Here is a 16,393-nt window from a genome sequence, read left to right on the forward strand (position 1 = left end):
TTGTTGCTCATACAGGGTTTTTGGAAAATCGTGCAGTACTGCACGTGTATTTTCCTCGTGATTTTCTTAATAACGTTTTCTTCCCTCCGGCTTACTTTGCAGTGTGTAACCCACATAACGCACGAAATATGTGCTCATGCACCGTTACGTGCTCGGCGTGGCCTCCGGCCCGACAGCGGGCTGCTCGTTGAATTTTTGGGGACTCAGAAGTTACGCGCGGATTTCGACCGCACGGAGGGTGGCGCGGGTTCTGGGGCCCGGGGACAGGCGTGGGTCCGGTCCCCACTGTGACCGCGCCTTTCTCCCCGCGCAGCTCTGCCCTCCCAGGAGCCTGCATTTTCTGGAGAGGAGAGAATGGCTGCCGGCCGCCCACTGCCCTGGGCCCCGGTGTGTCAGGTGAGTTGGCCATGCTCCTGCCCGCGAGGTGTCCGCTGCCTTGGAGGGAACCCGCAGAAACGCGGTCCCTGATGGGGAAGTGGGTCCCTCGCTGTGTGGGAGACGGAGGGGGACTCCCCATGGGCGTCATGCTGCTCGGACTGTGCGCCAGAGCCAGCAGCCCTTCCCCACGACGGGGCTGCCTCGCAGGGCTGGGGTGTCTCTGCGGCCGAGGTCTGGCGCCTTCCCCACGGGGCGGTGGGCGCCCAGGAAAGCACCACCCTCTTAAGAGTTTTTTTAAAATTGTGATAAAATGCACACGAAATTCACCATCCTAACCACTGTTAAGTGTCCAGCTTAGTGGCCTTAGGCACACTCACATGTCGTCCAGCCGTCCCCACCGTCCACCTCCAGGACGATCTCATCATCCCAGACTGACACTCTGTCCCCGTTACACACTTACTCCCCTCCCCTCCCCCAGGCCCTGGCCCACCATCTACTCTTTGTCTCTAAATCTGACTCCTGAATCTGGGGGCCTCCCGTGAGTGGGGTCACACAGGACTTGACCTATCACGTCTGGCTTATGTCACTGTTTATCACGTCGTAGCAGGTGTCAGGATGTCTGTCCTTTTTAAGGCTGGATAAGCCTTTTGAAGGCTGGGGACAGCTGTGTTTAACAGTGGAAGTGCCTTACTGCGGTGTGTCTGTCAGGAGGAGGGGTTGGGGAGCAGCATCTGTCAGTTGGGAAAGCAGATCTGTCAGGCGGTGGATACAGTCCAGGGACGCAACCGATCTCTGCACCGGAAGCCCAGAGCTGACCAACAGCTGGGTTCCCTTGATCCCTTCCGGAACAAGCCCTTCCCGGTGGACATCTGTCAGTGACCCAGACAGCTCAGCTGTCATCCCTGACTTTGTCATAGTTGGGGTCACCCAGAGAGGTGTCTTAGATCTGCACTGTCTCCCAGCCCAAAGTCCCGGTCCCCCCATACCCGCTGTCGGGCCAGCCAGGCCGTGAGGCCCTGGATGCAGGATCCCAAACAGCCCGCGGCCGGCAGGAGCTGCAGAGCGGTTCTTATCTGTCTCAGCATCCACGTGGACCCTCTGACACAGGCACAGGGAGCCCCCGCCTTTCCATGTCACACAGCTGAGTTCACGGGAGTCCATTCGCAGCTCAGATCTGTCTCTCACACTTCAAACGCATTTCTCTTCTGGGGACTCTTAGTGTTGTCTGAGGTCCCAATAGGTATGAGCCACAGTAAAAATCGTGAGTGATGGACACTCATGTTGTTTTAATATGTAGAGAGTTTGCGTTTTAACCTGTCCGCTGGGCCACAAAGAGCAAAGAAACCGTGTCCCACTAACACTTTTTTTCCCCAGATGGGATGATCTCACTATTAGGAAATAATACATGTTCTCGTTGTTACAAGGGTTATATTATAAACGTAATAATATAAACATCGTTATATTTAATCAATATAAACCCTTCTATTTCATAGTCATCGTTATTATCCATCCTGTGTAATAGCCGCAAAATACAAAACCATTAAAAGATTTTTCCTTTTTATTTGCTTTCATATTTACTCAAAGCCTTGCAGTGAGTGCGCTCAGCCATTACAGGGCCAATGTGGGGCCTGGGAAGAAACCAGCTGCAGGGCGAGGCGAAGCCTGAGGCTGCAGAGGCCGCCTGGAGAATAGGCTGCTTTTTTTCTGCTCTATCAAATGCGCTGCCACCCTGGGAACGAACTTAACCTTTTTTCCTCCTGCGGGGGGACAAACAACAGAACTGTTGGATATTTCTGGTCCACTTCAAGGCCCACCTGTGGGAACGTTTGAGCCCTTTCTTCTCCCAGCTGGAAGAGAGAAAACACCAAAGGTGTCACCTGCACTGTGCTTTTATTTTATTTTATTTTATTTTATTTTATTTTATTTTATTTTATTTTATTTTATTTTATTTATTTTATTTTATTTATTTTATTTTATTTTATTTTATTTTATTTTATTTTATTTTATTATTTTATTTTATTTTATTTTATTATCTCATTTATTATTTTATTTATTTATTTTTGGGGCGGGGGGTGAGGCAACCCTTGGTTGACCTCGCAGATTGCACGGACCTTGTCAGCTTACAAGCCCTTATTTTTTTATTTTTTACGCCTACAGCACCTGGTCTTCCTAGGTGGTCTCCCATCCAAGTACTAACCAGGCCCGACCCTGCTTAGCTTCCGAGATCAGGCCGGATCGGGCTTGTTCAGGGTGGCCTGGCCGTGGACTTGTGCTTTTTTTTTAATGGCCAAGACCAGCCAGGGGTTCCGGCACTCCCACTTTGCTGGAGTTGGGTCTCTCATTTTCAGATCCCATTGGTAACTCGTCCCGCTCACCACAGGCAGCAGCCCAGATGCTGGTTTTGACCACGGGTGCCACGGGAGCCAGCCAGACCAAACGCTGGTCACAACGCACCCCTTTGTCCCTCCTTTTCCCGAACAGTGCTCAGGCCATATTCCGCGAGGCAGGGTCGCAAAGCCCACTTCTTGCTCTACCTGTGCCTTGTAATGGGCAGCTCCAGATCGTGGCTGCAAAGAGCCCCCGTCTCCAGCATTGTGGGTGAGGGTGTCTCTGGTCGCACAGGGTTGCCAGGTGTCTGCCTTCACGAACAGCAGACGCCTGACCGACACGAATCGTTCCTACCCTGTGAGGTCGAAGCGGTTCTGCGCATCCCTGTGCATCACACAGATGAGGAGTCTGTGCCCTGGGAAGGTCACAAAAGCGCCTGCCGTCCCCAACCGAGAGTGACATGGCCATGGGTCTGCACGCTCTTAGAATAAGCAGGGCATGGGCCTCGAGGACGACTGTCATGTTCACAGGCTTAGAAGTGAGAATCACCAGTTTGATAACAAATGGGCGGACGACTTCCCATCGGACCTGTGTGCTGTGCGAACAGCGCGCCCAGGGTCTGTGTGTACCTGTGACGGGAAGCCACAGACAAGGACCCGTAAGGTGCCAGCAGAGTCCGACTTCCAGGCTTTGCCCCCGGCTCCATGTGACTCCCCGGTGCCACCATCCTTATCCACCTCTATGGACGTGGGTGGGGGGTGACCTTTCTTGAGCAGAACCGATGTGATCTTTTAGGAGTTGGTGACCTTCCAGGATGTGGCCGTGGGCTTCTCCCCGGAGGAGTGGGCTTTGCTGGATCATTCTCAGAGGAGGCTCTACCGAGAGGTGATGCTGGAGACCCGCCGGAACCTGGCCTCCGTGGGTAAGGCCTGCGTCACTTGCTCACACTTATTTAGCATCTCCTGTGTGCCAAGAGCTATGCCAGGAAGTGGGAGTTTCTTGGTGGACAAGGAAGCCACAGTTCTGCCCACATGGGGTTCCCAGTCTGCTGGTTTCTCCAATACAACGAAGAAGCTGATTTCTTCGGTACAGTGAGTCCTCACTTAACATCATCGATAGGTTCTCGAACTATGGGAAAACGACACACAGCAAAACCTGTCTCATCACAGGCTGATGGATAGAAACAAGAGTTAAGTTCCTGCAGCATCTCCTCAACGTCATAACGGAAAGACATTGGACGAAATGGCGTCCGCGAGGACCTGCCGTTTGAGAGAGCGGGAGCCGCTGCTGACGTACATGTCTTAGCTTAGGCGTAGGGAACGTCTCTGATTCCTCTTGGGTACAGAGTCAGGCGTTTGTACTTCTCCTGCCCAGGCAAACAGCTAAATTTAGTATATTGTGTGTGCGTGGCACAAAATATACAACATAAAATTTGCCTGAACCATTTTTAAGTGCACAGTTCGGTGGCCTTCCGTACGTTCACGTTGTCATGCAACCATTCCCACCAGAACTTTCCATTTCCAGAACTTTCTCATTTTCCCAAACTGGAACTCTGTCCCCATGAAACAGTCACTCCCCTCCCCCACCCCAGCCCCTGTCACCACCGTCTACTTCCTGTTTCTATGACTCTGACTCCCCCGGGGCCCTCTTATGAGTGGAATCACACAGTATTTGTCCTTTCATGTCTGACTCATGACACTGAGCATGCTCGACTGCCATGCGCTAGAGTGCCAGAATGTCCTTTCTATGGCTGAATGACATTCCTTCGTGTGGGACCTCATCGTGTTCTTCTAGCCATCTGTTGGTGGGCGCTTGGGTCGCTTCTACCTTTTGAGGCCCGTGAGCCCTGCAGCTGTGGACACAGTGTGCAAATATCTCTTCCAGTCCCTGCTTTTGATCCTTTTGGGTCTATACCCGGGAGCGGAATTGCTGAGTCATATAGCGACTCTCTAGCTTTTTGAGGAAACTCCAGACTATTTTCCACAGAAGCTGCCCCATCTCATGTTCCCACCGGCAAATTACGAGGGTTCCAATTTCTCCACATCCTTTCCAATACTTATTTTCCGTATTTTTTTTTTTCTCGTTTAAAAAGTCGTAGCCATCCTCCTAGGTGTGAGATGGTGTCTCATTGTGCTTTTCCCTCGTGACTAGTGATGGTGCACATCTTTTCATAGGCATGTTGGCCACTCATTTGTTTTCTTTGGGGAAACGTAAGATCCACCAATTTTTAATTAGGAAAATAAAATCTTTAGCTTGGTCGGTGTGCTCTTGTCCTTTCAGAAGCCTTGAAGGACCAACATACTGATACAGTTATCGAGGATGGTACATCTCCAGCACAAAGCTTTCGAGACAGCAGCCTTTCCCTGTGGACAGGGTGTTCACTCTTTCAGCCAGCGGTGTCTTTCCACCTGGAGCAGGGAGCAGCCATGATGATGAGAGCGAAAGGAATTCCCCAAGCCTCCTGTCCAGGTGAGAACCAGGCAGATGTGAGCCATTGGGGTGGGACAGCATCTTGGGGACAAAGTCAAAGATCTCTCCACAGAGGCCCTAATCGTATAAGGAGCAGGCCCAGGTCCTTGGTGGCACCTTCTCGGATGCCTTCAGTTCATCCTCTGGCAGCCTTCTCCTACCTGTCTTTGGGTGCAGAGAAGAGGGATGCTTCCCATATCCTTCTTGAAGCCATTGTACCTGTGTTTCTCGTTATATCTTTTCTCCCTTCTTTCTTGATAATTCTCTCTCTGCCATTCTTATTCTTCCTTCTTCAAAGAGCAGTTCCTTCTACATTTACATGTCTCTGTTTTTCTTCGTCGTCAAATTTTTTACTCTGCGTCCTATCCTCAGCGCACCGGCTTACCGATCCGTCTCATTTTCTCATCCTCCATGTTCAAACTCGGTAATTGAACATGAATCCACATGTGCCTTTTATCCGTGTGAAGTACTTCTGTCCCACCGTTCTTAAGTTAGAAATTTTATTCGTTTCTTTTCTTCCCTCAATTTATTTCAGATCGGGAGACTAGACTGGAAAGCCAAGGGTCAGTTTACAAGGAGGTGGTTTTGGGGCAAGAACCACTTGGTGGTACAAAGCTTCCCAGAGAAGACTGGGGACGTGGGCAACGTAAAGAGAAACATGAAGATTCCCAGAGGCTTTCGAGTCAGATGGCGTACCTCCAAGGAAAGGCATTTGCTCGCGAGAAGGCTACTGCCTGGCATGAATTTGGGAAAAACTGTATTCCGAGCTCAGGCCTTGTTTCCTCGCAGGGAAATTGTGCTATGGGAAAACACTTCTATGACTGTGACCTAGATGTTGAGAGTTTGGTCGCCGATCCATTCTTAAACCACCGTCAGGTGGGACATATAGACCAGAGACCCGGGGAAAGCAGTGAACGTGCTGAAGACCTCAGCCAAAATAGTTCCCTAATTCAAAGCAGAATAACTCAATCTTCTGCATATGCAGACAGCGGGAGGTCGTTTAATCGCAACATGGCTCTTATGATACACAACAAAATTGACACATTGGAGAAACCCTACGAATGCCCCCAGTGTGGGAAAGTGTTTAACCGGAGGCATTCCCTGAGCGAGCATCGGAGAACTCACACAGGAGACAGGCCATACGAATGCGAGGACTGTGGGAGGGCCTTCACTCACAGCTCAACCCTCACTCGGCACCTGAGAACTCATACTGGGGAGAAGCCCTACGCATGTGGAGAGTGTGGGAAAGCCTTCAACAGGATTTCGTCTCTTACCCAACATCAGAGGATTCACACAGGGGAAAAGCCCTATAAATGCAAAGACTGTGGGAAATCCTTCTGCCAGAGCTCTTACCTGATTCTGCACCAGCGAACACATACTGGCGAGAAGCCCTATGAATGCGACGAGTGTGGGAAGGCCTTCAGCGACCGCTCGTCACTTAACCAGCACGAGCGAACTCACACTGGCGAGAACCCCTATGAATGTGATCGGTGTGGACGAGCCTTCAGCCAGAGGTCCTCCCTGGTTAGGCACGAGAGAACGCACACTGGGGAGAAACCGTACGGCTGTCGCGAGTGTGGGAAAGCCTTCAGCCAGACTTCCTCCCTCATCGCACACCAGAAAACTCACACTGGTCCAAAAACCTATAAAATCGTTGACTGTGGGAAAGCTTTCTATCAGAGCAGCCACTTCATTGCATTTTAGAGCTTGCTTGCTGTCCTGGCAAATACTCTCAGCACTCTACCAAATAAGAGTGGTTAGACAGTGCTCTGCTGACATCCTACTTGAAGCAGGTTTATGCCACATTCTTGAAGAAAGCACTGAAGCGCAGATCTGAGAAGGGGCCTTTTAATGGGGCAAGTTGTCCAGTGAGCTCCAGCCTCTTAGAAAAGATGGGTAGATGGGACCACTGACATCGAATGGGATTTTGCTAAGAGTGATCTCCTTAATTGAGTTGTCGAATCAAAAGATATTCTTTCAACGTTTTGTTTCAGGTGTCAGTATTTTCTTTTCGATCATCTATCTCAATATTTTACTTAGAGCGTGCTCAGTTTTTCAGTCTCGATCACTCCTTTCCCTCTAACAAGTATTTACAGGGAACCTGGACTGTCTGTGGTGCCACGTGGCTGTGGACAAGACAGACATATATGCCAGTGTTGAGGAAACAGCATGGCTTCATGGACATGTGATCTGTGTGGTCACCAAGACTCTGCTCTCCGAAAGGTCCTGTCATTGGATTAACACTCTGCTGTATCCATTTCAATATTATTAATAATTTTGAACAAACGGTCTCCCCTATATTTTCATTTTGCAGCAAGCTTTGCACGTTATGTAGCCAGACCCATGATGGAGTGAGGGGCAGGGACAGATGTTAAACAAGTAACCAAATACTTTAAATCTTTACCAATTTTGGTAGATCCTTTGGAGCACAGCAACGGGATGCTAGTGTAAGAGATAGAGAGGCACCAACATAAGATAGGGCCTTTCCGAGGGTCTAAATTTAAGTCGAGATGCGAGTCATTGGAGCACTTGAGATGAAGAATTTCACCAGAGGAGAGCTTCACTTTAGCTCTGTTTTTACATGTGGTTTCATGAGTATCCAAAGAAATATTTACCACTTTGTTTTGATTTCTCTGACTCAAAAGTATTTTGAGAGAGAATATATTTTTCAAACTTCCGGGTGTTTAAATATCCATTCCCTGCTCCGTGGAAAACAAATTGTTTTTCTTCTTACACTGGCTCATTCCTCCCATACCGTGTTGGATGGGAGCACTGAGAATAGATTTTCTTGATTTGTTCCTGGTCTTAGGGCAGCATTCGATCGTTCGCCACAGAGTGTGACGTTAACTGTAGCATCTTCACATATGCCTTTCATCCTTACTCTTTCATTAAATTTCTGTCTTTGTTACACTGTGGTCTGAGAACGTGTCTACTCTGTGAGTCTTTGAAATTTATGGAGGTTTACTATGTGATTGAGTTTTAGAAGCATTTCCTGGATCTCGAGAAGCAGTTGCATTCTCTGCTTTTATGGTTAGGGATCTGGCTTGTCTGGTACTTCAATCTTATTAATCAGTGGCTCTCAGATTACATGTCAGGAGGTTCAGATTTAATAAGCAAGAGCTGGAGTCCAGTAATATGCATTTTTAACACACACACCAGGTGATTTCACCAATGCTCCTTCTAGTTTAATAACAAAGTGAGAAATATTGCTTGCCTTTAATTGTCCTTGGGTTGCTGATTCAAAGATAATTAGCTCAAGAGAATTAAGTTATGGTTTCCTATTGCTATTGTGTTTAATTTTCCTCAGTATTTTCTGTTATTTTACTTCTTTTTTTGTTATTTTTTAAAATTTTTTGTTTTTGTTTTATTTGGGGTAAATAATTTATGATAGGTCTTCATTATGAATTACACACTTTATCATTTTGAAGTGATCTCTTTGCTTTAATTAATAGCTCCGACTCTGCTTTTCAAACAAAATCCGTTTATTTTTGGTATAATTTTTCACCTCCTTTGAATTTCAACTTCTTAAATCCCATGTATTTCTGATTTTTAACACATAGATGAATTTCATTTAGGATCCTTTTCTTTTTAATAGATACATTTATGCCACTTATTGCTGCAATAAATATTGGCTTTAATTTTGATAACATACTTGATACCATTTTTCTTACCTTTGAAGTTTCTTTCCTTATTTTTTACTCTATCGTCTGTATGGAGGGAGTGTATTTCTTTTCTGATAATTTGGAGTGCCTATTTCCTGCTTTTAATTATTCTTTTACATTAAAAAATTTCAATTACAGTTGACATTCAATATTATATCAATTTCAAGTGTACAGCATAGTAGTTAGACATATGATTTATGAAGTGGTCCCCTCGATTAGCCTTGTACTCACCTGGCACCATACAGTTGTTACAATTATGTTGACTACATTCCCTATGCTGTACTTCCTGCTTTAATTTCTTTTGGCATTTTTTTTATTACATTAAACATTATATTAAACTATTGTGACATCAACATTCAGCAGGTTTTGAAGGATAAAAGAGTCAAAGTACAGAGTATGTATAGGATAACGACGTATTTATGAAATCTGAATATAGGGACAATAATGTTCTATATGGTTTATGGTTCCATATGTATGGCATGGCAATAATAAACATCAGATTTGTGGTTGTGGTGGCCCCTGGGAGGAGGTGGAGGGGCCTAGGTTCCCAGAGGTGATACACAGACCATTTCAACTCTGTAATGTTTTCATTCTTTCAAGACATCTGACAGAGTATGGTGAACTGATAGGCTTTACTAGAGCTTAGCAGTAGATAGACAAATATTCGAAATGTTACTCCCGGTGGGATAATGGTGAGCATAGCTGCCTTCCAAAATGTTATTCCCTGTGTATTTTGTATGATTGAAATGTTTCATAATAGTTTAAAAGTGCCCCCCACCCTTGCTCCGTTGTGGTGACCGTTAGTATATGCCTTCATGAGGAATGCAAAAATCAACTCTCGTAGTGTTTTGCAAATGGATACTTTTGGTTTGGGACAAAATTTTTAGTCATACATCATCATCTAAAAAGTGCTTCCATTTCAGGCACAAAGATGCAAAGATTTTATTCCCTGGAAAACCATCAGATTGCTCCGAGACCCACTACAGTAGGAGCAGTTGTGTTGAAGGAGCACATGGAACATTCACAGTTGTCCCATGGAAGATGCGACCGGGTGGGATAGGAGTTATCCGTGCCACTTATTAAGTTACTGTACGATTCAGACCCACCGTACGAATTTCCAGTTATCACTGTAACAAGTTACCACACATTTAGTGAATGAAAACAACCAATTTATTATGATAGTTCTGGAGGTCAGAACCTAAAACCCAGGAGGGGCAGGGCCAGGCCTTCCCGAGGCTCCAGGGAGAACCGTCTCTGGCCTTTTCCAGCTTCTAGAGGAGCCGCGTCCCTGGCTCGTGGCCCCTTCTCCCTTGTCACAGCCAGCAGCACGGCCTTGTCCATCTCTTTGACTCTGAGCCTCCCGCCTCACTCGCATGAGGACCCTGTGAGGATACTGGGCCCCCCAGGAATTCGGGATCATCCCCATATCGGGCCTTGACCCAATCCCATCTGCAAAGTCTCTGTGCCATGAAAGGTGACACAGTCACAAGTTCCAGAGGTTAGGATGTGAGCACCTTGAGGGGACTGGTATTCTGCTGGCCACACTCACCCTTTCATAGTTTGCTTTGCGACGTGGGGTGGAAATGCTGTGAGACAACGTTTGTGCATTGCCAGTGGCTTCCCAGGTGGCTCTGCTAATGGGAGAGTTGGGGCGAGGATGGAAGGCTGGAGGAGGGAGCGGGGTTTGTTCCGTCCTGGCCTCCCACTCCCTGCGTGTTTGGGACTGGCTTTATTTTCTCTGTTCATGAGTGACATCCCAGCGTGGCCTAAGCATCTTGAATCACTTCTTTCCCTTCTTCTGGCGATGAATGTTCTGTCAAAAATTCAGAGACCGGCCTCATTTTGACCTTAATAAATGAAATGACATGTTCTTTACTAGTCATGCTCCCGGGATAGCTCTCTAGAGGAACATTTGCGGCCAGCAGACGGGGGTGCTAGAGGTTCGGGCCTGGACGTGTGAGGGCCGACTCTATAAACTCCATGCTGACTTTTTGAAGCTTGGCATTCATTCTTAATTCATATGCAAACGAATTGCATATAACCATATTTTATTTTGTAATAGTTTATTTTTAACTCGAAGCTGTTTTATGTGTTAATCCTCCAAACAGCAATTTTTATGAATTCATATAAAACCTTTCTGGAAACCCTAAAACTGACTTTAAAAAATTCTGTTAGTAAATAAAATGACAAGTGATATCAAAGTTTGGATGTCCACTTAATCCCAAACGAGAGGACGTTTTCTAAAAGGAGCAGCATGCTAAATTAGACCCCATCCATTAAGTGCGTTGAGTTTTCAGGTCTATCCCAAATATATTTGTATAAGCTTTCTTGTTGTTTTATATCCGTTAAAGCAGGAATTCAGTTGCCTTAGATCATAGCCCTGTAAAAAAGTAAAACCTTTTTTATATTGTAGTGAAATACACATAAGATAGTTTGCCATCTTAATCATTTTTAAGTGTACAGTTAAATGGTATTAGGTACAGTTTGAGATATCAGAGACTTTTCATTTTCAGAATCCTCTGGGGACAGACTAAAAACCTGACCCGATAGATTGCCTTGCTGTGTAATGCCCACTGAGAATTCTAGTAGCTCACGAGTGAAGCTGAGCTGGGAGCAGTCCCGCGCAGGCGGGGCGAAGGGCCGACTTCCTGCAGAGGCCAAGGGGCTGCTGACTTCAAGCCCTAGGATGAACGGGATGGAAGGCAGACCTCCCGGTCGCAAAGGTCTCACGTTGGAACCGAGGCGGACCCTGCCATGCACCTGGAGACATCACTGGCGAGTGTCTGTGTTCTTAAACGAAGGGCACAGATCAACCGTGACTTCTTTCCGGGCTGACCCCTGACCCCGGAGGTCACGAGACCCTCCTGTCCGGCCCGGCAGGGCACGGAGGGCGCTCTGCGGTGAAACTGAGCCAGGATTTCCCGGTCCAGGGGAGGACGCGGGCGGGGATGCTGAGCTGCGGACATACGTCCTTCTGCTCGGCTAGGGCGGGCTCTGCTTGGGGCCAATGTTCTGGGCGGGGTCAGCCCCGAGTGTCCCGACAGCCTGTCATTCAGGATGCATGGGGCGGGGCTCGGCAGAACTATCCAATCAAGGAGGCGGGGCCAGAGCGTGGGGAACAATCATGATCGTTGTCCAATCAGGGGTGCCAGGGGCGGGTCTCGGGAAACCGTCCAGTCAGGTGCCCCGGACGTGAGAGAGCCCGAAACACCGTCCAATCAAGATGCCGGAGTTCCGAGCACTGTCCAATCAGAGGTCCCGTGGATGGGCGTGAGCGCTGACGTCGCTCTCTGAGGCCAAGGCGTTTGTGCGCACCTGCCCCGCGCAGCCCCAGGTGTCGCGTTTTGGTCCGAGGCCGCGGGGACTCCGGCGAGAACCTGGCGTGGGGCCGCGAGATGGTGAGTGCGCGGGATCGGAGCCGGGACCGGGAGATGCCGGTTCGAGCTGAACAGAACCGGCCGAAGGAGGCTGGGGGCCGGGTCTCCCATGTTCCCCAGGTCCCCACCCTAGTGTCCGCCGTGAGCCGCGGGGTGGGCTCCCGCGCCGGGTTCGGGGTCTAAGGACGGCCCGGGTGATCCGGCCGCGCACAGCGGCACCCGCCTGGGATCGGGGGTCGGGAGATGCCAGCCCCTGGTCGGCTCTTCCCAGCTCACAGGCTGCGGGGGTCGGGGGCAGCGGGAAGACCTGCACGGGGCCCGGGCTGGAGGGATCGGTGCCCGGTCCCTAACTGAGCCCGACGCCTGTTCTCATTCCCCGGAGGGACACAGTTGTCAGCTGACCGGACGCTGGTTTTGAGGAGAAAAGACAGGAGGGATTCGAGCCCCCCGAAGGGGGAGAAACGAACCCAGAGGACAGGGAAAGCCCACCCGGTGAGCTGGGGCAGCCGCCTGCATAGCCACACTCACTGGAGACTCACAGCGGGACATCAGCCGGTGTCCTTTGTTCAGCGATCTCGGCAGTGAGCAGTGGGGGAGGGGAAAGCCCACGTGGTAGGATAGCTGCACTTGACCCTTGAGTCGTCTAGGTGTTCCAGTTGGGCACTGCCCCTCCCTGGGTTTGTCACCTCGAAAAGATGTATTCACTTATTCGACCCTCAGTTTTTCAGCAAATATAAAATACTTTTAATTAATAGAGCAGGAAAGAGCAAATACTTCCTAAGGGGTGTATATTTCAGGAAAAAAGGATGAATTTCATTCCATTTGTTCAAACTTTTTAAATCCTGTCCTGTGTGTAGTAGTTTCTCGGGTCTGTTCCTTTGAGTGATAAATGGAATTCTGGGGCTGACACTTGAAAGCCCTGTTGGGGGAGAAAAATGTCAGAGAAACAGAAAAATCTCCCTTCCAACACGGCAGCAGAGAAATGAAGTGTGGGAGGTAAACTGGTGAATTATAAAGATTTTCCAGACGACCAGTTCTTTTCCTTGGCGTGGCGGAGAGCTCGTGACAGTAGGTAAATTGTTGTTTGCTGTTTTCTGGGATACACTTTGCTTTAATCCACAATAGATTGATTATTGTCCACGGGAGAGGCGGAAATATGAGCATCTTTGTTATTTAGATAACAGTTTGTCACTGTCTGATATATCGAAGTGTTTGTCATTTCTGCCACTGCTCTGCACTGGCTGCCCTGTCTGCCCTGTGGCAAATCACAGACAAGGGGGCTTCAGGAGTTGTCCCTTCTGGTGGCTCTAGCTGCCTGTTCCAGCTGCTGGTTCCTCTGCTAATTTTATCATGTCAGGGTTGTGTGGCTTTAAAATCTTTGCTGTGTGATGGGCAGGCCCCCACCTTGTTCTTTTGGCTGGTTTTGGAATTCATTCTTCCCGTAAGGTTTGTAAAATTAGTATTTGTCAAGTCCTAAAAAAAAAAAAAAAATCTGTTTTGTAGATCTAGTGGGATTTGATGAAGACTTTAGGTCCCTCGTGGGAGGCTTGCATCTTGGTGACACTGAGCTCTCCTTTTCAAGAACATGTGCCATCTTTCCATTTATTTCATTTTATTTTGTTATCCGTAATGCTTAAAATTTTTTCCATTTGGTTCGTTTTTGTAGCCTTTGTTAGACTTGTTTAGTAGTAAAGAAATTTGGTCCTCACCATAGTATGTGTTACCTTTTAAAAATGAATTTTCCAACTTGCTGTTGCTATCAATTACAAAGCCGATGAAATGTGCTTTTATACTGAATCATTATCCTAGGTTCTTGCCCAAAATCTTACTCCGCGATTATCTTTCTGTTCTGTTGGTGTCCTGCACATACGACTGCCAGAGTTAGGCACAAGGATGAGTTTGGTTCCTAGTTCTTGTTCTTGCGTGTGTTCTGCTGGTTTTGGATCAGTTCTCCAGGATACCATTGACTAGGAGGGAGGTGCTGAGCGCACATGATCTTTACCTAATCGTTCTCGAGAAAACAGCATTACACCATTTATATGTCCCTTGTTCTGTTTTGAACATTCCGTTGTCACTTTATCGGGTTATGCACATTCCATCTCTGCCCCAATGGTAAGGTGATTGACTGTTGAATATTATCAAATCGTTTTCAGCAACAACGAAGATGACCACAGGTGAAACATATGAGTTGATTTTAAAGTTTTTTATTGTCTGTTATAACATCAGAGTAGGAAAATGCACATGACAGATGTATAGTCGACAGAAAATTCAAAAGTAATCTGCAAAATGAAATTGAGCCTCTCAATGTACAACAGGCTTTCATACTACACTTGAGATGAACCCCTCTCACTCTGATACGTGTAACCAATGTGTTGAATTATATAGACATATGTATATACATTTATAGTTGCATATAGTGCATATATGTATATTATATACATATACAATGCACATTGTATCTGTACATATTTATTTTTAAGCAATTTAGGTATCAATTTGCGATGTTATCTCCAAGGGTTATTTTCCCATTCTCCTTTGCTCTGCTTTGCCGCCAGTGGTTCCCATATATCTATAGCGATGCTAATATATCGATATAGAAACACACACACACACACACACATACACGTGTAAAGATATATATCTCCCTTCTAATCCCCTCGCTGTGCCACATTTTCCTTAATGCTCACTTACTGTTTAAAAGAACTTAAGATCCACGTACTTCAGAACTTTCATTCGGTGTCGTAGCCCTAGCGCCTACAAGTACGAGGACCCTTGTCCTCGTAACCTAAATCAGTGTCACTAAGTGAAAGAGCCAGAGGTAAGGTCTTCAGACAGAGCAGCCTCGCATGGGACCTGGGGCTCTGCAGGGAGGGAGTGTGGATGTGGGTGCGGAATAGCCGCTTCTGCTGGTTCTTCTCTGTGGTGCCGGGTGATGTCCAGCTACCGTCCTGTCACACTGGGAAAACGGTCAGAATGGCAAACCGCTGGAGGGCGTACGGGAAGGTCGCGCGGGGCATGGGAGTTTGCCCGAGGTCCTCGGGACTGCCCTGCAGTCTCTGCTGTGAGTTCGAGGAATGTATGTTTTGCAGTTTTCGCTCAGATACAGGAGCTAATGTGTGTTATATGCAGAAAACTGCGACGAGTTTTTCACATATAGTGAAAAAATGAATGTCATGAAGCGTTAACATTATTCGATGGTTTCCAGCTGGCCGTGTTGGGAGTCCCTGTCTTGGCCCATTCTGGCTGCCGGACAAAACACCATAGACTGCGTGGCTTAGAAACAGTCGATGTTTCTTTCTCACGGTTCTGGATGCTGGAAGCCCAAGATCAGGGTGCTGGAAGATTTGGTGTCTGGTGAGGGCTGGCGTCCCGGTCGCTAGCTGGCTTCACATGGCAGATGGGGCAAGGGGACTCTCCGGGCTCCATGTCACAAGGGTGCTCATCCCATCCATGGGACTCTGCCCTCATGACCTCATCACCTCCCGAAGGCTCCACCTCCACGTCCTATCATATTGGGAATTGTACATTTCGGGGGCCCAAACCTTCAGTCTACAGAGGTCCCCAAAGACTACCCCCAGGTTCAGAGACTGATGAAGACCCCCAGGACTCACTGCCGGGACGTGTCGTGGTGCGGGGACAAAGCTGGGTCAGCCCAGGGGCAGTGCCTGGGGCCAAGCCCTGAGGAGACCAGGCACAGGGTCCCCTCTGGTGACACCACACAGCAGCCGGCTGTGACAGGACGTGTGAAGTGCCTGCCCAGGAAGCCAATGAGAAACTCAGTCACAGAGTTTTGTTGGGGGCTGGTGACGTAGGCACTTCCTGCCTGGCCTGAGCGAAGACGTCAGCCCCCTGGAGGGAAGCAGGTCTTGGGCCGAAGCCCTGTTTGCAGAAAGAGCTGAGGGATTGCTCCCATCGGGTGGTGGGAACTCCCCACGTCCAAGTTCCCCAACTTCGGCCAAGGGCCTGCCTTGCGAGCAGGACTCTAAGGATGAGGGCTGTTGGGCCTGCTGGCCACCCCTTCCGACAGTATGTCCCCCTGGCCCTCAGCCAGGACGTTGTCATGGCAGGATGAGCAGCAGGACCCTGTGCAGGAGGCTGGGAGCCAGCTGCAGTGTCGCTTGTGCCTGTGCAGGTAGGAGTGCTGGACTTAGCCAGTGCACAGACATCCCGCCCACCCAA

General features: G+C 48.3%; 2 protein-coding genes and 1 pseudogene across 4 annotated transcripts in view; 2 read left to right on the forward strand and 1 right to left on the reverse strand.

Annotated features, from left to right (window-relative positions):
- LOC120583747 (zinc finger protein 554-like) overlaps positions 1–8,089 on the forward strand; it is an 18,341-nt gene extending 10,252 nt beyond the window's left edge. The window contains exons 2-5 of one of the 2 annotated variants that reach the window (XM_039839179.1): positions 103–396; positions 3,502–3,628; positions 4,987–5,175; positions 5,711–8,089. In XM_039839179.1, the coding sequence (XP_039695113.1) occupies positions 355–396; positions 3,502–3,628; positions 4,987–5,175; positions 5,711–6,879 (1,527 nt within the window). In that variant the 5' untranslated portion in view covers positions 103–354 and the 3' untranslated portion in view covers positions 6,880–8,089. Of the gene's footprint in view, positions 1–7; positions 397–3,501; positions 3,629–4,986; positions 5,176–5,710 lie in introns of those variants that run through there. The other variant, XM_039839181.1, reaches the window with a different exon arrangement.
- Positions 2,527–2,645, reverse strand: LOC120583766 (uncharacterized; annotated as a pseudogene).
- Positions 8,090–12,143: 4,054 nt separating the features above from the next.
- Positions 12,144–16,393, forward strand: part of ZNF555 (zinc finger protein 555) — a 15,668-nt gene continuing 11,418 nt past the window's right edge. For both annotated transcript variants that reach the window (XM_039839172.1, XM_039839175.1), the window contains exons 1-2: positions 12,144–12,235; positions 12,605–12,706. In XM_039839172.1, the coding sequence (XP_039695106.1) occupies positions 12,233–12,235; positions 12,605–12,706 (105 nt within the window). In that variant the 5' untranslated portion in view covers positions 12,144–12,232. The remainder of the gene's footprint in view (positions 12,236–12,604; positions 12,707–16,393) is intronic.

Source organism: Pteropus medius, unplaced genomic scaffold (genome assembly GCF_902729225.1).
Source record: "Pteropus medius unplaced genomic scaffold, Ma_sr-lr_union100, whole genome shotgun sequence".
In the NCBI taxonomy this organism is placed as follows: domain Eukaryota; kingdom Metazoa; phylum Chordata; class Mammalia; order Chiroptera; family Pteropodidae; genus Pteropus; species Pteropus medius.